This window comes from Syngnathus leptorhynchus, chromosome 22 (genome assembly GCF_054491065.1).
Source record: "Syngnathus leptorhynchus isolate UIUO chromosome 22, UIUO_Slep, whole genome shotgun sequence".
Lineage (NCBI taxonomy): Eukaryota > Metazoa > Chordata > Actinopteri > Syngnathiformes > Syngnathidae > Syngnathus > Syngnathus leptorhynchus.
The window spans coordinates 4,528,599-4,549,553 of NC_141216.1; the positions used below are offsets into that span (position 1 = coordinate 4,528,599).

General features: G+C 42.6%; 1 protein-coding gene across 4 annotated transcripts in view; it reads right to left on the reverse strand.

Annotated features, from left to right (window-relative positions):
- Positions 1-20,955, reverse strand: part of snx29 (sorting nexin 29) — a 62,086-nt gene that overhangs the window by 5,675 nt on the left and 35,456 nt on the right. The window contains exons 20-22 of one of the 4 annotated variants that reach the window (XR_015063276.1): positions 16,047-16,186; positions 12,507-14,006; positions 8,082-12,204 (exon numbers count right to left, since the gene is read on the reverse strand). Coding sequence is in view for 1 of the 4 variants with exons in the window: in XM_085903392.1 (XP_085759518.1) it covers positions 13,880-14,006; positions 16,047-16,186 (267 nt within the window). In the remaining 3 variants the exon portion in view is untranslated. Of the gene's footprint in view, positions 1-8,081; positions 14,007-16,046; positions 16,187-20,955 lie in introns of those variants that run through there. The other 3 variants (XR_015063277.1, XM_085903392.1, XR_015063278.1) reach the window with 3 other exon arrangements.

Sequence of the window (20,955 nt, forward strand, 5' to 3'; positions counted from 1 at the left end):
AATAAATGGAATGAATAATGGAATCATTTGACTTTCATACCAGGCCGGAGAACGGTGAGTTGACAGAGTGTCTTGACAAAGAGACCATGAATGGTTTTATTGCAGCAAACTCCTGGTTACATTGGTTTATGTATGCAGATTTATGCCTGGCTCGCTTTTCCCCACCGCTCGTTACTCAAAGCCCTCAAATTGTACTCTTTGCTCAACTTATTTTCACGCGCGAGCGGCGAGAAAACTGAGAGATTGAAATTGAATCAAACCAGATTACCCAAACCCGCCCGGAGAACAATAATGGATCAGTACCTCGAGTCGATTCAAATTTAGACACAATCGGGGGGGGGGGGGGGCGCTGGAGTGACGAGCGCGACGGGAGAGCGACGGCGGGAGAAAGCTGCGAGCGTCGCCTCGGCCCTAATTGATATTCCGGGCGAGGAGTTGGGATATTTAAATGTCAGTAAGCTCCATTAGCTCACTTGGGAGTCGGGAGAGATTAGGGGATAGGCGGACGAGAGGGATTAAACTCCTCAAATGTAAATACAAACAAACACAAGTTTCATGAGAAATAGAAAGGCAAGATCTCTTCACATATTGATCATATCATTAAGAAAGGCCGGTGGGCGGTCCGGTCCGTCGGTACCGACGTAGCTGTCTACAAAGCGGGATCACCGAGTCTAATCGATAGTTGAGGCGGTTACACGAAAAAGAACAGCTAACACCAAATTGGCTTCCTCTTGGGGCGCTCATTATTTCAATCAAGCAAGAAATCTCAGGTAGTACCAAGTACACAAAGACACAAACAAAAAAATACCTTTGGAATGTCTTGATGGAAGGAATTCAAATTGGATGTTTTCAATGTTAGCCTCATTTGGCTCAGTCAGGAACTTCTTGCAGCAAATGAGTTTTCGTTAGGACACGGGCAAGAAGGAAAGAAAGAATCCCACAATGCAAAGTGTGACTTTTCATTGTTGGATACTTTAATGAGCTTTGCCAGTAGCCGGGGTAAAAGTGCAGTCAGTGGCAGTTATAATGAGAGACCTCATTCTGCTCCCGCTGCGTCCATTTGCTGGCCCTTAATATAGAATGGGAAAGTCGCTACGATTGGAATTAGACGTTAAAGATTCGCAAAGCGTCGTCGTCACCACAACTGCCGCCAGTTAAATTATGTCGTTGTCGTCCCCGCGAAGCAATGGGGGAACGGAATAGGATTTGGTCAGCGTTTTGGTTTTTTTTTTTCCCCCATGTTCTACAGCAACACTCGCAAATCTTCCTCTCAAACTATCTGTGAATATTGTCGAGAAACTAAGACAGGCGTTTGGAATATTATCAAAAGTCTAGTGCGGCGCTTCTCAACTGTTGTCACACGGGGACACGCAGTGCATTTTGCTATTGTAAGTCGTGACCCACTTTTATGGAACACAAAAAAAGTTGGAAAAAAAAAAAAACAGCTTTGCCAAACCAAGTGTCTCTAAAAAATTTTTGTGTTTTTTTTTTTTTGCAGTTACGATCCACTTGCAGTGGGGTCAAGTCAGATTGTGCTAGCCTTCCTATTTACGACTACTATTGTAACTTTTGGAGCAGTAAATACAAGATTAACTTTAGTCGGCTTTTCTTCTGTTTAGACAGAGACCACTGGCAATTTTCATTGCTTCAACAATTCTCATTTGACGCTTCGGAACGACCGACGCCAATGCTGTCTAGACGGAATCTGCCTTGACATTATCGTCACAGACAAGAACATGAGTGACTGGGGGAAAAAAAATATATATTGTGAATTGAGAAGAACATAGAAAAGGACGTAGAGAAGCAGAGGAGACAGACAGCATCACTTTTAATGAGATATAAAAAAATAAAAATAAATGGCTGACCTCACACACGTGCGCACTTTTGTTGTATTGTCCAATTATGAATTATATATGTGTGTTCGTTATATCCAATAATAAATGACACGGCGCAGACTAAGTCGGTTGTAACGCTGGTACAAATTTGCAGTAAATGGCGAAAAAAGTCAAATGCAAAAAATGGACGGGAAAATGGATTCAGCCTTTGGGTCTCCGCTGGATAGATAATTATGATTTTTATGGAGGAGAGCGGAGAATACAGCTCATCGATCAGCAATGAGTTTGTTTCGGAATGTACAAACTGCAGCAATGTGTGGATGGTTTCGGCTTCTGCACACACCACCTGTCACTATGGCAACGCAAATAATTTTCAGTTAGCTAAAGCCATTTTAGATTGGAATGCTGTAATATACTAATAATGCAGATGGGGCCTTCTCTCGCTCTCTCTTTCCAACACACACACACACACACAGGCTGAATTTCCGATTAGATTAGTCATTCTCAATCGGTCTACTCATTTCCAAGCCCGAAGTACGTTTATGAGAAAAAGTCTGATATTAAACCTGTTGCGGTAGAATGCGTTGGGATTCTTATTGATCCCGGGTCTGTGCCGCACTTGAGAGAGATGACTATTTACTACTGGGAGAGAGCCGCCATTTTCCGAGTTGAAAAGATTAGCCACTATTTTGTGTCTCGGTCTGTAGGCGCTAGTCCAGCTACGTTCGATAGAATTCCCATCTGGATTATATATGCGCTTTATTATATAGACATAAGCAAGGTGATTTTATGCTTATTTTGTTGTTGTGCATAACTGTAAAGTAGGAAATATTCACAACCATTATTCAATTCAAATGGTCTGAATTCACTCCGAATAATTAACAGACATACATACATTTATGCCGTGCTGGAGAAAATGATGTTTCTACATTGAGATGATCTTTTTTTTTTTTTTATATGGCAGAGTTATGGAATAGAAATTGGATGATATTGCTTTGATTAATGGCAAAAAGTAGCAAATTTCATCTGCTGGGAGAAAAGCAGCTAAATCTGTCAGTGTCATTTTGTAATTGTCTGGCAGTGGGAGAAGGGGGGGTGGGGGGGGAGAAGAAAAAAAAAAATAGGAGGAGAAAGCATTTGTTTTGTGTTGTCATGGGTCTGCTAAACCACCTACTGACAGACTTGTAGGGGATGTTGTCAATTCCTGCCAAGTGTGAGCGTGTGCTAATGCGGACTGGCAGACACGTACCAAATCAAGGATTAGCGCGTTTCTTGAGCACAGACTCCAATGTAGCCTTTAATTAAAGGATGAATACGAGGAGAAAAAAAAAAAAAAACCTGCAACTTCAGATTGAAAAATTCAAACAAATCAGTTGATAGCGTCATTAACGAAGCGCTGCATGAATAGGTGAGGCAAATTAAAGGATATTGCCACGCATCATACGCTTCATTAAACGTTTATTTAGACTGGGTGCTGTGATGACAATTACTATATTATAATTAGGATATAAAACAGCATGTCATCATTGTCAGTTGATTACCATTTCTTTTTTTTTTTTTTTTACAGTATATCCAGATAGAAACATAGATTGAAAGGTTCTTTTGCTTTTTCAGCGGAAACCAAGCGAGACCGCTCACTACATGGTCCAAAGACACGGACCAGTGAAAAAGTGACAGCAGAAATCATAGTATATAAAGTCGGCAATATTTTCCGGTATGGAACCAATGGGTTGTGAAAATGGGACTAAAAATATTTGGACTTCAAACTCAACAATGGCAGCCATCTTGTCAAAATGCATCGACGAGAGCCAAGCGAACCAATCGGGGACATGTTGACTTTTCGATATGCACATAACGCAGCATTTTTTGTTTTTTTGTTTCTTTTGATCAGATCTAAGGTTACCGTTGCTTTTGTTCTTCCAACGAGGGGATATTCTTCAATGTCAAAAGGCTAACAAAAGTTCTCCTTATCAGTCTCGAGCACCTTTTTTTTTTGGGATAGTCTAGATGTGACACATTGAACGTCGCTTTGCAGGTCAAACGCACGGCGGCCGGGATGATGCGGCCCGGGACTTCAAAAGCGCCGGAGGAAATCATATTAACTTTCCTCCAGCATTTATTTATTTTTTTTTCTCCTTCGAGAGGCGTCCCCTTGTGTGTTTCTGTGTGCGCATTCGTCGGCGCTCACATAATATTCCGTGCAAACCTTCATCAGGTTCTTCCTTTCTATGTCACAGCACTTTGCACATTCTCTCCCTCGCCTCATCGTACAAACACACACACAGCCTCGGGTGGTGTAATTGATTGTGACAGGAAGTCCTGGGAGGGTGGTTGGCGGGTTATCGGGTTAACCTGTGAAGTGAAACCCACCTGACACTCCGCTGTTGACTCCAACACGTAGAGCAGACACGTAGCAAAATCTGGAAGACTTATTAGATTCTCCCATTTTAAAATGGAGGACACCGTTTGTTTGGGTTGTATGGAGGAGAATTCGGAGCTGCCCGTCAAGCTGGCTCCATTGACAGCTCGGGGAATCAACAACGCACCCGTGACCAATCAGTCAACAACTCCCGTCGGGCCGGCGCTAAAGATCTATCTGCGAGTCGACGGCGACTGACACCCATGAGGCGTACGCGTGATGAAATGCGGCGCAATCGCCGGAGCCACAGATATCCGTCATCGCTCTTTAGTCACTGATGGCAGCTTTGATCTAAAGGAGAATTTGTGCTTGATGACGAGATGGAGATAAAGCGGATGATGGAATAGATCAATTATGCCGATAAGCATCGGTTGAAATTTGATGTATCAAACAAACACAATCTGGGTTTCTACAACTCGATCTCAATCAAAGTTGTCCTCCAGAAAGCCGAGAAACTCAGTCTAGCGTGCAATTCATCCAGGATGCTCACATGGGAACTTTGTTTTTTTTCTTTCTTCCCAAAGACTCGTTCTATGGATGCCAATCATCACTTTGATGTACAGTACACGCAAGGCGGCCCTCCCGCAGGACACCGATCGGCATTACTGCCGTTATTACACATGGAATTTATTTTCCCAGTACCTCAGAGGCAAAAAAAAAAAAAAAAAAAAGCGGGTGTGTACAGTACTTGCCTGAGGTTTGTGAAATAAGCGCTACCACGACATTACCCAGCGAGCGTTCGCGGCAGTAATTCATTCACAGACATCTGGCAAGATGTGTTGGGAGAAGAAAAGCAGGAGACACAGAAGACTGAACGTAGAATGCAAATGACTGCAGGGAATATATTTTTGGGGTGGGATTATTGCAAAAGACAAGTGTAGCGAAGGAAGATGAACATGAGACAGGCTGCCGTGATGCAACACTATCCATGAGAAGAATAAGTTCTTGGAAGATGACTTGAAGAGAAGCACTGGGGGGAAAAAGGTTCAGTGAGGTTCTCAAGCGGGTCGGACGTGTCGTCTGAAAATGTATAAATAACGGCAATTTAGGACATTTTCGAAATGCATAATGGTGGTTTTTCTCTTTGTGGTCTTTTAAACAGAACCCTAGAGATGTTATCAGAATTATTTTTGCAGACATGACAAGGCCCAAAAAAAAAAAAAATGTTCAAAGAGGTACTCCTCATGACTAGCAAATACTTTTTTTTTTTTTTGCATAAAACTATTACAATGCTCTTGGAAAAACTGGCCTTCAGCAGACAACTACCAAGGCCAAACAATTCTAATATGCAAATGATCGCTTATAAATTGAAGTGGAAGGGGGAATCTTAGCCTTTCTCTGGAACGCTAACAAATATATGCCGATGAAGTAGTTCATGTATAATTCCCCTCTCAGTTTTGTGTTTCGATATTCGCCATGGTTACTTGACTGTACTTTAACATGGTTGGCTGCTATGTTACTTACAAGGTCAAAGAATCTCACTCATTAGCAATTTGAATAATGCATGAAAGCTTACATGGCCAAGGAATCTGCTATCGATAGAGAAGATAAGTGGCCCTACAGTCTAACCCTGAGGTACACCAAGTATCAATCAGAACGAATTTTTGATATATGACAGCTGGATATAAATTCTCCACATGTATATAAAATGGAATGAAGCAAATATCTAATTCCAGCTATCGGCGAGAACCCTCTAACAAGCTATCATGATCCCATTTTCAAACAAGACATCACCACCCTGTGGAATCTAAATTCATATTCTGCTTGGGTGATCCCCTGAGCTGTGGTCTGAAAAGGCCAGGAGGTATTTCCATATTTATCGTACGACGTCCGATGAATAAATCAGAGGCAAACTTTTTGGACATATTCCTTCATAAAAGTGCGCTTTGACGCAGATCATTAAGTACTCACGTGTGCGGATGGCGGCTTGAAATGTTACAAGTGCTTTGTTGTCATTTGCTAAACGGATGAATTGATGATATAGTGAGTCCTCCATGCTCTTTGCTTGTCATTGTCTTTAACTTTGTAGTGGCGCTCTTAATCACGCTACTCTCGTTGATTGAACCAGTGTACTAAGCCAATTAGGAGAAGTCACAAGTGGGGTAATTAAGCAAGTGAATGCGCTGCATGGAGTTGAAATGGGCCAATGAAAGAGACGGACGGGTCAGGAACGTGGCGACAACTCTGCTCTCATTCATTCATGTTGCGGTATTTCAATATATGATCTCACAAAATGCTACTAGCTTGGTTTCTCCTCTTCTTTTTTTTTGCATATACAATTTGGAAAAATGCAATCCCGTTTCGCATGGCTCGAAGTGGCAGCGGGTTATATCAGCATAATGCCAAGCTGTGCTGATCCAGGGCTAAAAAAAACAAAATGGCCGGGCCAACCGTTCTGCTCTATTTGGCACACCTGACGACGGCTCTTTCCAGGAAGCCTCCAAGCAAACTTGTAATTCCAGCTATCTCCACCCCTGCTTGTCCTTCTCTGAAATTCCACAACTTTCCAAGCCACCGAGCCCATTTGCCAGTGTCATTTATCTAATTGTCCCCACTGTGTGACCAAATGGTGGTCTTGCTCATCCAAAAGAGTTTCGGCCCGACTGCACCGAATAAAATGCCGTGTCAGAAAAGTTCCGGGACTGATGTCACCAAAGCTCCATTTCCATTTCCTAAAAAAAAATGTGACTACTCAAGCATGGCAGCTTGAGAAACTATTTTTGATCCATCCTTGATGGAATCAACACTTTTCAGACAAGAGTCCTTGTCGTGTTTCTCGTGCTGACATCAAAATTACAATTAGACACACATTACAGCCCATTACGACATTATCCGATTAAGTGCGACTCATTTCCTCCTCGAGCGTTGAATATATCTTGAATTTAATGATTACAATTAGCAATACTTTCAAAGTTTCGTGCAATTCCCGACCATCAAGGGCAGTAGAGGAGAAGGAGAAAAGTGGGAGGATATGGTGGGAGCGCTCACTCTGACAGGTGGACAAATGACAACAATTGCGACCGGGATCTCCGTGCACTTTGATCCATGACAGGAGGACCGGATTCATCGACGTGCCGACAGATGTATCGTGAGTGGGAGACAAGTGAAAAATGACAAAGTGGGTGGAAAAGCAACAGAGGAAATGAGGATGTTAAATAGAGGTGGAAAGAAATTTTGGAAGGATTTTCTCAAGGACATAAAGTGAAGCAACAAGTCTGTGACCATTGCAGTTTTTTCTTTGTAGAACAGAAGGGATACCAATCTTTTTTTTTTTTCCCCACACACTCCCAGTTCTTGTTTCTATGGAAACTGGCCCCTCAAAGGGGGTTTTGAAGGATGCAAAACAGGTGCTTCTGGAGTTGCAGTGAAAAATGCAAGCTTTTTTTTTTTTTTTTTCTTCAAATTGACAAATAAAAAAAAAAAATAAAAAAGGAATATATTTGTTTGATTTATGTCTGAGGAAGCGTCACTGTTTTTTTTTTTTTTTAATTCAAATATTTGTCTTTCAGTTTTTCACCTAGTAAGCTGGGCCTACTTCACATTTTGAGTGGACAAAAGATTCGAAAATAGATGTGTAATCCGTGACTAATTCGAACCAAATCCCTCTTTTTTTATTTTTATTTTTTTTGCATCCTGCCACATAAGCAGAAAAGGAAAAATTTTCAGTTAAGAGTGAGTGATACCTTTTTTTTCCCTTTCTTTCAGACGCCATTGTTTTATTTTAGACAGCCTCTGCCAACGCCTGCATCACCCACCCACCCACACACAAAAACAAACACACACACACACACTAATCATACCCCACCCACACCACCATCTAACCCACACACACCTAAATCAGAAGTAGCCAACAATGCGATTGACTTGCAGCACATTTTCTCCGCTCTGGTAAGCAAACAAATTACCAAAGGGAGATTGAACCCCGTTTTGTTCAAACAAAACAGTTCTTGAAAAACGACAATTAGCAACTCAATTAAAGATTGACTTTGTGGAATGCGTATCAGACCAGTTGCTCTACTACATCATCCCCATTTCAAAATGCACCATGGAGGTTTGAGTCACGTGAGCCTGCGAGGAAATTAAATTCCATTAATTAGGCCAGAAGATTTGCCCGCCTCCCCCTCATTCAGACAAATTCCCAATTAATAGCTGTGCATTGCTGTTGACTGTGTTTTTTTGGAATGGTTACGGGAATCTACTCAAGAAGTAGGACAAGCAGTGAATTTCCCTTGTGGATGAAGAAACTCTTTCAAATCAAATCTTGCAGAAAGAAAAAGTTAATAATTGCTCACCTTGAGTGGTGTCATTAAAAATAAAGAATTCTCTTGGCTGCAAAGCACCATTTACAAAGCGTACCTGCAAAACCACGGTCTGCCCTGTCAGAGGGGATGTAATGCATATAAATTGCCACGGCTGTTTTGTGCCGTCCCTCTCCGACAACTGTTGGAATCAATCTGAGCCTCTCAGCTGGTCTAAAGCAATCAGTGTGATGGGATTCTTCTTGCTTCTTGCTTTACATATTCAATCTGTCTCAATCTTCTGGAGATAAACACAGCTTCCCGAGGTCCTTGGCAGCGGTGTGCACTGTGGCTTCGCCGTAATGAGCCGTGGAGGACCGAGAGAGCCGAGCGTACGAGCTCCATCGAGGGAGGGGGGGTCGAATTCCAGAGAATTTTTTGGGGAAATCATTCAAACAAAGGGGAGTTCAAATTTTCGGACCGCTCCACTCATCTCTCAGAAAACTTGACTGTCTATTCGATTTCATCTTGACTATTATCTAAAAAAAAAAAAAAAAAGTTACTGCTCACACTCCACAATCCAAACCATTCCATTCAGTCATAACCATAAAGTACTTTTAAATGCTGCTTGTTTTTTTATGGCGCTTCTGTTCATGATTTCCCCTCCAAGCTTGAATTCTTTAGCTGTGTCAGGCTGATTGAAAAGCAAAGCAAAAGGCGGATTAAAAAAAAAAAAAAAACGCCGACTAGCTCAAATGCTCACCGCGGTGTCATCTGAAACAACAAAAATTGTCACAATGGGGAAAAATAACATTGGTACAATCCTCATAATTGACGCATATAAAAATTTCATGTGGAAATGCCACAAGTTCTTTGTTGTCGTAAAAACTCCACACTTTTATTTGACTGAATACAGAAGTCTGTTAAAAATTAAAAAAAAAAAAAAATCTCAAGCTCTATCTGGAGGCCTGCTTGTCGTGAAAATAAGAGAACAACGCTCTCTAATTTTCTACTGTGAAAGTCACAATATCCCCCTGGGTGGACCTCCAACAAAATCTGTATCAAACAACTTCAGCTCTCCTAACACAAGCAATCCAAAAAAAACGTAACTTCAGTAAACACGCCACAACCCACACAACTTTGACAGCTTGCTGGAAAAAAACAACAGAATCGCAAAATCATGGCTGGCACCATCCTGACTTCAACCTTATCCACTTGCAAACATGACTCCAAAATTGATTCCAGCGATATTTGATCATGAGTTGCCGATTAATCGATTCATTTTGAGACCTCCGATCGTCACGTACTGCAACCCTGCCGCCATTTTTCTACTAAGTGGCTCTGGTGGCCTGTTGACATGTCTATTACCAAATTGTCTTTGGCCGCATGTGTCTGAGTAATCCCGAGCGTCGTGTTGCAGTACAGATGTTCACGATGTGGAGCAACGGCTATCAACCAGATCACACAAAACAGGAGCGAACCCCCGGCCGGCACCTCGGCTCATTTTTAATTGCTCCGGCTACAAAACGAACGCAACTCAACAGAGGCGTGGAAGCTGCCAGCATCATTAGGAACAAAATCACTGTCGCTCACCAAGTCGCACTTCATTCCATCTTTGATTTTTTATTTTATTTTTTTTCTCTTCGCTGATAACACACAACATCGGGACTCGAGTTGCTACAACAACGGGGGAATCACAGCAGCTTCCGGGAAACAATCATTCGCAGACATGGCCTGAAGCAACCCGAGGGCGTGGGAAAAAAAAAAAATGTTTATACGACTTGAGTGCACGTTCAAGATGTGTGTGTGTGTGTGTGTGTGTGTGTGTGTGTGTGTGTGTGTGTGACTCCACGAAAGATTTTGCTGTGATAGCACAGGTACGAAATGAAAAATCAATCATCGACAAATTGAACACGAGCTTACTTTGGTACCTTTGCTGATCTCATGAATAGAAAACTCATGATGGTCTGTCACCTCTAAAAATAACAAGAATAATATGCAAGAATATCGCTCAAAAATGCATTTCAACAATGAGTGCGGACGAGGTGAAACATGGCGGCCGACCTGAGACGGCGTGATGTCGCACCTTTTAGATAGAAAGGTAATTAGCGATAACACACCACTCACATTCGCACATAGCATTTGTCCACATGAAGAGACAATAAAATTCACACCCCCTGCCTGGAACCCAAAGAATACGTACAATTATAAAAAAGGTGTAAACGACTGATGCATGGCGAGGGAGGCCTCGTGTCGGCGAGGAGGGGAAGCTACATTTGGAAAAAGGGTGCGATCGTCAACAGCTTAGCATAGCGTCTTCCCGATCACGAGGATTGCTTCTGTCACCTTCTCGCACGGCACAAGTGATTTCAAAGTGGGTGGAGATAAGTAACAATATGCCCTTTGACCTTATCGAACAGCAGCTATGGTACATTTTTATCGTAGGTCAATTTGATTGAATTTTTACTTCATTTATTTATTTCATTGATGCTTCGGAAGCAGCTCTGTCCAGTTCACTCTGGTATGAACCTCGCCTGATATCCGGGGGACATCAATTCTGCGGCACAAATAGTCTATTCTTCTTTTTGAGCCGACCTTGCATTTTTTTTTTTTTTTTTTGGGGCTGGCAGTCCATGCGTCATTGTCCATTTCAACACAGTAAAAAGTGTAGAAGTGGCGACTAGGATAGATTTCTGTGCCTGGCCAGGTCGAGGTCAATAGCTTTGAGTGGCAGATAAGATATGAAAGGCCATATTTCCTACTGACATTGAATGCAACAGAGCCATGGCATGAGCTAGAGGGGGAGGCCACGGGGAAAATGCCCCCCCTCTCTCCTCCTGCCTGAAATATGCCAGGCCAGATAGTTTTTCTGGAATTTAAGACTTTTTAGTCCAAGAAAAACATGTCAGGACTTAACACAGCAAAGCAAGGGGGAGAACTTGAGGACAATTTCCGCCGTTGTCTCTTGAATGACGGCGGCGGGAATCTTATTGACTTGTAATGGCCACTTGTGCTGTCCTTTGGGTGGTCCGCGAGTCGAGGCGACGTGACAGCAACCTTGTGTTTTGACCTGCCAATTCCGTTCCAATCATTCACAACGCACTTGCTCTTTTTCCTCCTCTTCTCGTCACCGCCTATAATTTTCCGGAATCTGCTGATTTGAAGGGAATGTACCGTTGAAGAATGGACAGCTTGTTACTTCTACAACTCTATTTGGCATATTTATATCCTGCTCATCAGTGACGAGCGAGACACAAAAGCGAACTGGCTCTCCTGCTGCGGAATCTTTGAATGCTCCGCTGGGAAATTGATTGTTTCCGAGAATTTAGCCCGGCCCTTTCATCTTTTTTTTTTTTTTTCCCCCCCAATTGACTCCAGATTGATTGCCGGCTCCTTCCTGTTGCTTCAAGTAAAGTTCACATCGTCTGTGGTTAAAAAGAGCAAAATGATGTGTGGACCACGTAAAAAAAAAAAAAAAAGTCCTTGCTGCATTTATTTATAGTTTTCTTTTGATGAAATGCAAATGTAGCTCTAGTAAAAATAATTCCTAAATATAATTTCAAATATCAAGGGTGTTGACATGTCTGCTACGGATACTCATGAGAGACAAACTTCAATCCCAAATGAATCACACTTACCTTTTTTTCCCACTTGAAGGAATCCTGGAAGTCATTTGTGATGATATCAAATTGAGAATCGGTGTACAAAGTCTCTGAAATAAGACAAAATGTTTGTTATCTTAAATTAATTCAGAAACTAAGCTGTTGTTTCCCTATTTATCAACTTGTTCTGTCTTTCATTTGACTTTGTTTCCTTATCGCTTGCCGCAGGTCAGCGACTAAAGTGCTCCCTTCGTGCGTGTCATCACAAAACTATCAAAGTAGCCCAAGGCGCGTTTTTGATCAAACCACAAGTGTGATGAGAACACCTGCAGGTACGCCTTGCACCACAGCAGGGAGGATCAAGTGCAATCGGAGATACAAAAAAATGCACAGGCGACAGGGGGGAATATACTTTTCAGAAAGGAAATGGGTCCAGCCATCCCTCCATTTTTGATAGCGCTTATCCCGTTTGGCACTGCAGGGAGTAAGAACTACCCGACGGCCATTGGAACACATGGAGGAAAAAAAAAAAAAAATGCTTAGAATGGATCCCCTGAAAATTAAAATCGGCAAATTAGGACATTCCAAGCACTTTAAAATCTTTAAGTCAATTGTGCTTGAAAGTCATATACATAGAAAGGTCACGTGTACATCTTTGAATTAAAGCTCAGACTGCTTTGTGATGGATTGAAAGATGAATAATGACACGCTGGGATGCTGCAGAGATGTCATTTATAGAATCGGTGTATTTTGATAGATTTATGCATCGAGTTGAAATTCAAAGCACTGACGCCGATACGGCTAGGACAAGCGGAGAATCTACAAATGGGTGAATGCACAAAGTGACATGTCGTACAGAAAACATTTGTTCGAGTACAGGATGAACATTAATCTTGTCCTGTGTTCCGATGCTGCAAGGCTGAATAATAAAAAGCCATAATGCCCTTTTTGCTTTTCTATTGACTCCACATCGGAGGTGGCCATGTTTTAATTTTAGTAAGCAGTGTCCACCTCAAGGTGCAGTAGCCAAACACCGGCTAGTGGGGGGCGTACGAAACAAAAACAACCATATTAAATGGTCTTAAGGTTTTTTAGCTCAAAACAAATAATATGGTCAAGTGTTGGGGTAAAAAAAAAAAAAAAAAAAAAAATCAATCAACATTCTTTCCAATATGATTTGTCTTTATTGAGCAGCTAAGGTGTCTTGACCCTAAGCTTCAAGTTGTACACTATTATATGTACACACTTGTTGGGTCACGGGCACTCTCCTTGCACTCCTAATAAACAGCTCCGCTTCACTTCAAGTGTTTATGACATTCATTTGCAAATGCAAAATAAATGCAATAAAGTGTTAAATCCTGCTAGGAAACATTAGCGCTAATCTTCAAATAGGGACTTTCTCTCGTGGCATAATAGAGGCCATTGTACTTGGCTCTGATGACGTGGAAAAGGTTACTTAGGGTGTCAGTGGTGTAGAAGCCCGAATTCTTGAAAATTCATTCAAAATCAGAAAGAATACATTACCTGGCGCTCCACATTAGATACCTGGACTGGTTGCCAGCCAATTGTGAATGGTGATGAGCTGAAATCTAACGGGCACACTGATGCAGCTATCAACACAGCTGTAATTATACACGGTAGGCACTGTGACTACACACACTTTTACTACAAAAAAATGAGCATAGTAAGAAATAAATGCCAGCATCTCATAGTGGCAGTCTTGAGGTGAGGTGAGGTAAGAGTGATTTGGTCCCTTAAAAGTCTTCATGGACACATCTAGAAGTGCTAAAGGTCACCACTCTGGGGTTCGGGTCTGGCTTCCTGGTGGTGGCCGCGACCTAGTCTGGGGAAGCGGGATGACGTTTTGGAGCGGGGCGTCTTGGGGCCGCTGTCGTTGGTCTGGGGCGCATCCCTAAAATGCCACAAGAAGATTCCAATGAACATCTGGCTGAGGCTTGTTATTCAAACAAACAACTGCTGGCTCGAATCGTCGCCCTTCTGCCAGAAGCCTTCTTTTGTTTAATCTTGACGGAAAAAGCTGTTCTTAAGCAAAATCCCCAGAAATAATTGGTCTATTTTCCATTTGAAATCCGATTCAACGACTGTTTAATTAAAAGACAATGTTCATATGATAGATGAGATCAGGACGCAACTTTCGATGCTTGGCCAGGCGTGATAATGCTTGCTGATTGCGGCTGCTTATCAGTTTTTACGTCAGATTAAATGGGAGTGAGTTTTAACAAAGGAAGTATAACTGGCAAAAGCAATTGAAATGTTTCAACACCAATCCGATAACGAGTAGAACGTGCCTTATTTGAATTTAGTCCTCGGGATGTTCCGATACCACGTTTTCTCAGACCGATACCAGTATGAGTACAAATTTTCAGTTCTTTTGATAAGGGAAAGATGTGACCTCATCATTCATGGGAATTCTCTCTTCTTCAGATTTCTACATTCCAGCTTGTTTCCGTCGCATTTCGACACCGTATTGAACTTGAACATTGAGCGGGAGAGCCAGCTTTGCCAAGCCTGTCTGAAATGGCACAATTAGAGCAGGCAGGTACACACAAGCCGCAATCTAATTGATTGTCTCGACAGGAAGTTGTGGGCTTGAGCAAATAGTACATGGCGGAGAAACTATTCCCGCTCCACGTTTTCCCTCTTTCTTGGACGTTCAAGCACACACACACAGTCACACTTGCCTAATCTGGCACAATGAAAGGTTACATCCTTATTCTGGAGTCAAACTGCCCCCAAACTGCTCTTGACAGCAAAACAAAAGGTCCTAAGCACTTTGTTTTCCCGTCGACAGCAAGTCAATAAGGCAGGAAACAAGCCAGCGAGTGTGGAGTCTGGCTTGTGAATAAAACAAACACCTCACCGTGGATTCAAATGATTAGGGAGCCCAAAAGGCCAGACAAGTTGATGAAAACGTGGGACTGCAGCGTCAACATAAGAAATACTTCCATTTACATTTTGAAGTGAAATAGGTTCAATAAAGTTGAATGGCGAAGCAATGACGTCAATGGACAAAAGTATTAGGAAAACCGATGGGGGTTTTTTTCTGGAAAAAATATACACATTACCCATTAATTGAAAAAAAATATATATATTTATAAAAGAACGGTATTTTTGGTTTTATTTTATGTGTGCTACAAGCAAATGTGACGATATTTCCTTTTGCAATCAACAAAACATTTCTCCTTGAGCTTGGAGATACGAAAGAGATATAATTACAGAGCCTCTCGTTGGGAGAAGCTCCTGAGACTTCTGTGCTTTCGCTGTTTAGCGGGGCCTCTGAGCCCATTTCCATTCTACTGGATAATAATAGTGTCAGGCATTTGGGTTAATCGCTACCTCTCATTTTGATTTTTTTTTTTTTCTTTTTACAATGGTATATTGGTTTTAATTAACAACCTACTGGTCTCACCAATTTGCTAGCCACCAATGAATAGAGGAAATTATGCAGAATGGTTTGAAAAGTGACAAATTCCAAAAACGGAATTAGTTTGGTGTTCTGTCCAAAATGTCAATGTTTTCTTTGAATAATAGTCCCGTTGGGTGATTTCAAGAGTGACAAGTCTGCATGACTGTCAATGACTGTTGCTGCTTTAGCCATTAAGTGAGACGTCAACATTCCGGTCAGACGGCAGCGACAGGTCATTTCCCGCTGACTGATTGCTGTGAGTGCAAAATGTTGTGGAAAGCTGACAGGAAATGACTGGAACGTGTCATTTGGAGATGTTGCTGGTAGCTAGGTGGGTCACTGAGCAATCACACATGTTTTGGAGTATGTCACAGAACATGTACTCGACGTACTCTACTTTTGGTTAAGTGTAACTTTCGGGTTGATTGATTGCTACTATTGACCTCTGTTGTCATTTGGTTGAATTTTAAAGTTTGAATCGCATTTGTTCGTAGCATCTGTGCGTGCGTGTGTGTGTCGACTTACAGGCAAAAAGGCAGCAGTGACAGCAGGGTCTCCTTGGTGGGATGGGTCGTGAAGTCTGGCAGCGTCTGGATCACTTTGTTCATGACCATACGAAGGTAACACTGCAGCTGCTTCCGCCTCTCCTCCACAAACTTGGCATCCTTTAAACACACGCACATACAGACGAGGAGGTATGATGCGGGAAGATGCGTTTCGATCTGACAATGGGAAGCTCTCGGTGAAAATAGCATTTTTTTACAGTGTGTGTGAAGTTTTGACTTTCAAAAGACCAACTGACACGGAATTACAACGATAAATAAATCATTTATGGTTATTTTGCCATTTGCTTGCCCGTGAACAAAGACCAAAAAAAAAAAATGAGCTCAAGCCCATTCAGAAGTCCTTCATGGTGTGAACCACTGCAGGCAACGGCATGCAGCCAGCCACATGGCGCGAGCTAGCATGGCTAATGGTAGTCCAGCAAAGGCTCACAACAAAGCCTGGGCAAACGGTCTGTTTTACTGGGACTAACAGCCCTCGCCAGTTGAATTGAAATGGAAACTACCGCTTTTTCTTTTGATCTCAAATCCAAATCCCAAGGACACTTCATTGAGCCGACTCGAAAGACGCTCTTCAAAGAACCGTTTGTCGTGCTGCTGATGTGGAACGTCGCTAACCGCTACGATCCGAAAAGGACCGAGAGACTTCATTAAACATGCAGGTGTGCGTCAAATTGAAACGTATCCTTCAACAATTGCAATGTGGTTGGACGGGTGAAAATCCGAGAGGAACGGATTCAAAGTCATTCAACGTCAAACTTGTCGAGGTAAGCAGAGCTGCATTGCGTTGTCTTCGCTTTTAGCTAGTAGCGTCGTTTGAGTATACCGTGGGTTAACTATCAACACAAATACGAGTGGCTCGTGCCAGGAGAAGAGACGGCAAGCGAGTCGTGCAAAATCTGATGTGTCAGATTAGGCTTCGCATGCCAGTGTGAGTTTCATGCTCTACCAACACGGAACACCCTGACTGCTTTCATGGATGTCAGAGGAGTAATAACCCTAATGGACATTGTGACACATTCATCCGTTCACCAAGGCGAAAGGCGGGAGCAGAAAGGTTGCTCGGAAAGACGTTCGCCGGTACGACTTTACATCGTTCCTTGGACGGCGCCCCAATCGGTCCATCAAGTGTAGGTGCCAGCGCATATTAAACATGAAGGCGGAGTAGAGCTTACAGAAAAAAACATCTTCGGACCTAATTCTGTCAGCGTACGCTTGCAACTCCTTGTATGAGCGAGGACAGCTTGACATGTATGTTGCTCTCAACCTTTCCAGACATGGTTAGACACCTCCTCAACCTCCGAACGTTCGCACTGGCGGAGCTATTTTTACGTCCTGCCTTTTTAACACGGTCTGATTAAAACATTTGTATTATTATAATTACTATGAAGGGCTCAAAGTGCGTTACGTAGACACTTCCGATTTTGACCTCCAAGCTCAAATAAATTGCCGGCATGTAATTAGATGGTTTGATATTTGCTTTTACAAGCATGATGTTGCTAATAAAAGCTTCCGGCGAGTTCATAAAAGCGCGAAGGGAGAGTGGATGTTGTCATAAAGACATGCGGCGATATACGGCGGCCTCCAAATGGCCATGTGCACACAAACACATGATGTTGGATGTCACTTCAGAGAGAGAGAGAGAGAGAGAGAGAAAAACGATAAGCTCAGATAAGCACAAGAGGGGAAGCTGTCAATGGGAGAGACGCTTCAACGTAGTCACATATGCTCACTGGATTTCCTGGCAGCTTTACGCCATTCAAGTCTGGCACAGGAGAAGAAAAAAAAAAACACTCCTGATAGCTCTTCTGAAGAAGAAACTTAATGTTGCCCGGCAACAAGACGTTTTAGGAGAGAAAAAGCATCACTGAGGAAATGAGTGGACTGTGATCAAGTCAGAAACTTTGCAGCTGGTAAAGAAAAGAAAAATTCTTTCTTTGGCACATCGGATGTCATGTAAGGTGTGAGCCCCCCCCCCCGGGTGCAATGCGATGAGCGGGCCACCCTGGTCACTTCTTAAAACAGCAAGGCGAGCGATGGTGATTTGGACTCGAGAAACGAAATGAGAGTGGGCAGCAGGGCTGAACATTCTGTTCTCTCCACGCCGCATGTAAACACTCTCCAACGCGCAGGTCTGGGCTATGCATAAAACATCACAAGCGATTCAGGAAGGCTCATACGAGAACCTTCACAATGTCATCATTTCAAAAGCGTGAAACGTGTGTATTGCATAATAAATGAAGACAACATACTAAGATCGGTTAATAATTCACTTTGTAGTTTCTGATTAATTAATCAGGGCGGCCCTGGCACACAAATGCCGATTGCGCAAGAGCTCATTCGTTTTTCGGGACTCTTATATAATGCGATCAAAAGGCAAACAATGGTGATTTTTATTTATAGATACACGCGGTACTTAAGCAATCATCTCTATTATTTTGTCAATAAGCATCCGTAATTGCAATCACCACTATGCCTCAATATCCCACCAGGCGTACAGTTATCCCGTTTCAACGAGCTTTTCTGTGAAGATTTTATAATTGAATCATCAGTGAGGAGCTTGATTGACTGATCACTCCGGCACGCTTCTCTAAATGGGATTAAAGCAGAACAAACAGCAGAAAAATATAAGGCCCAATATTTTTTTTTTCAAAATATCTCTTCTGTCCAACACTACAACTGCCATTGTCTTAAATTGTGCATTTGAAGGAAAATTGACTTGATGGCACCTCTGAATGGCATTTGCTACTAATACAAGCCAGCTTTCACAAAAGGTCCTTTTCTATTCACAGAAGGCAGCTATTCCTTCAATAACGCCAACACATGTTCTCCGATTTGGCTATTAGCAGGCATAATGGCGTGCTATTTGTTCAAATTACCATTACGGCTGTCCAGACCAAAAGCGGTGCATTACTGAAAAGATGATCCAATTCTGGAAACTATTTGCCTAGTTAAGAAGTTTGAGAAGTGTGTGTGTGTGTGTGTGTGTGTGTGTGTGTGTGTGTGTGTGTGTGTGTGTGTGTGTGTGTGTGAGAGATACAGTTCACTCACACAGCTGGACAGTCTGGCCTCAAGCACCAGGAGACTCATGGGCCAGTGCGTTATTAAACTCATTATCAAAAAATGGCTTGGATGGTGACAAATCGCGCAGGGGCCAGAGGTCAATTTGACCACCGACGAGAAAATTCACATCCCGTAATTACGTAAACAGAAAAGTGCGCGACTTTAAATCATGTGGTTGAAGTGAAGGCCGTTTAGAAGGCGGGACCATAAAGCTGGCCCGAGGCGATTTTTATAAGCCTGAAAATATGATTTGCTTTGTCATACATATCATGGCATTTTTCATCGATTGATTTCAAATTGCAGTAACATCGATCCTACCGTGGCCGGAACCCCAGTAGAGCAAAAGAAAATCAGTTGATATTATGTAAGCGGGCCTGCATTAATTACACCGGGCGAAGCTCCAAGTAGCAAAAGAGGATGATGACACATTCACGGGCATCTCCTCAATAGCAGGCTAGACCGATTTTACACATCTGAACCGTGACTTCCTTCATGCTCATCGAGAACTTTAGCTTCCGTGCTGTCGGTCACGTTGAGGGGCGCGGTATGATGAAATTGTTATCGAGTTAGCGAGGATGTTTTTTTTGTTTTTTTTTGCCTGATCCGCATTGATGGACTGTAAAAGTGAGATTTTCGCTGGCCTGATGTTACATTTCGAAGGTTTTTTAGATGGACGAGATGGTAGGTAGGTAAGATTGTAACGAGATGGAGGAGGCACAAAATGAAGAATAGAATAAGTGACTGAAAAGCCGTTTGTGTTTCAGTCTCCTGGGAAATAAACGACGATGTTTGATACGCGGAGGGGGGGGGGGGACAAATAGTTGCTGTGGTGGGGGGAGTGTATTTGTAAAGACATCGAAGCTTTTTTTTTTTTTTTCCCAAAATGAGCTCAAATGCAAACTGTGTAGGTGAGGGAAAAGAGGCCGATGGAGGGGCTTGTGAAATTTCGAAATAGAAAAGAAAAATCAAAGGCAGAAAGACAACCAAAAAAAAAAAAAAAAAAAAAAGGGGAGAAGCCATTTACACAGCATGTGGACTCGGGTGCAGAAGGGCGACAGGAGGAGAAAGAAAAGAAGGTCTACTCGAGGGGGGGGGGGAAATAAATGTGCAATCACGGGGCGATTGAGGTAACCCGTGGGAAGAATATTAGGGAGGCTGGGGTCGGAATTCTTTGAATATTTCCACCTGCTTGTCATTTGGAGCACTTGCCAAATCTCTCCAGAAGCATGCAGGCTTTAAGACGTGGCCTGAAAGCGCTAAATTTTCTCTTGCCACGCTTGCTGATTTCCAAGGGATGTTGCAAACCAATAATTCACACAAACTGCCAGTATAATGAGCTTTAGAGGGGCTTTCAAGGACATGGTAGCGGCCCACTATGTGGTCAACCATACGACACACAACGGGGCAGGCGTGCTTATCTCGCTCGGTTTAGATTTCCAACCATGAAACTGCAGAGTACTTTGAAGGTAGCGAGCTTGACCGGCGCTTTCGGGCCATGGCGGCGGCTTCAAACCCAACCGAGCAAAGCATCCGGGTCAGAACCAAATTAAGGTTGGAGGAAAAACGGCTGCTGACGGTGGGGACCCATGTGGACCTCGGGCTGTCGCTGCCCGTGAAGAACGTGTGCATGTACAGTAAATACAGCAGAAGATCAAATGAGCAATGGCGGTCAAATTTAATGATCCCAACTTAAAACTGACACATAATCACTATAAATGTTGATTTGTGGGGGGATATAAAAAAAAAAAAAAGTCAAGCATGACATGACACGAATATAAATCGAAAAATGTAAATCATCAATCCATTTC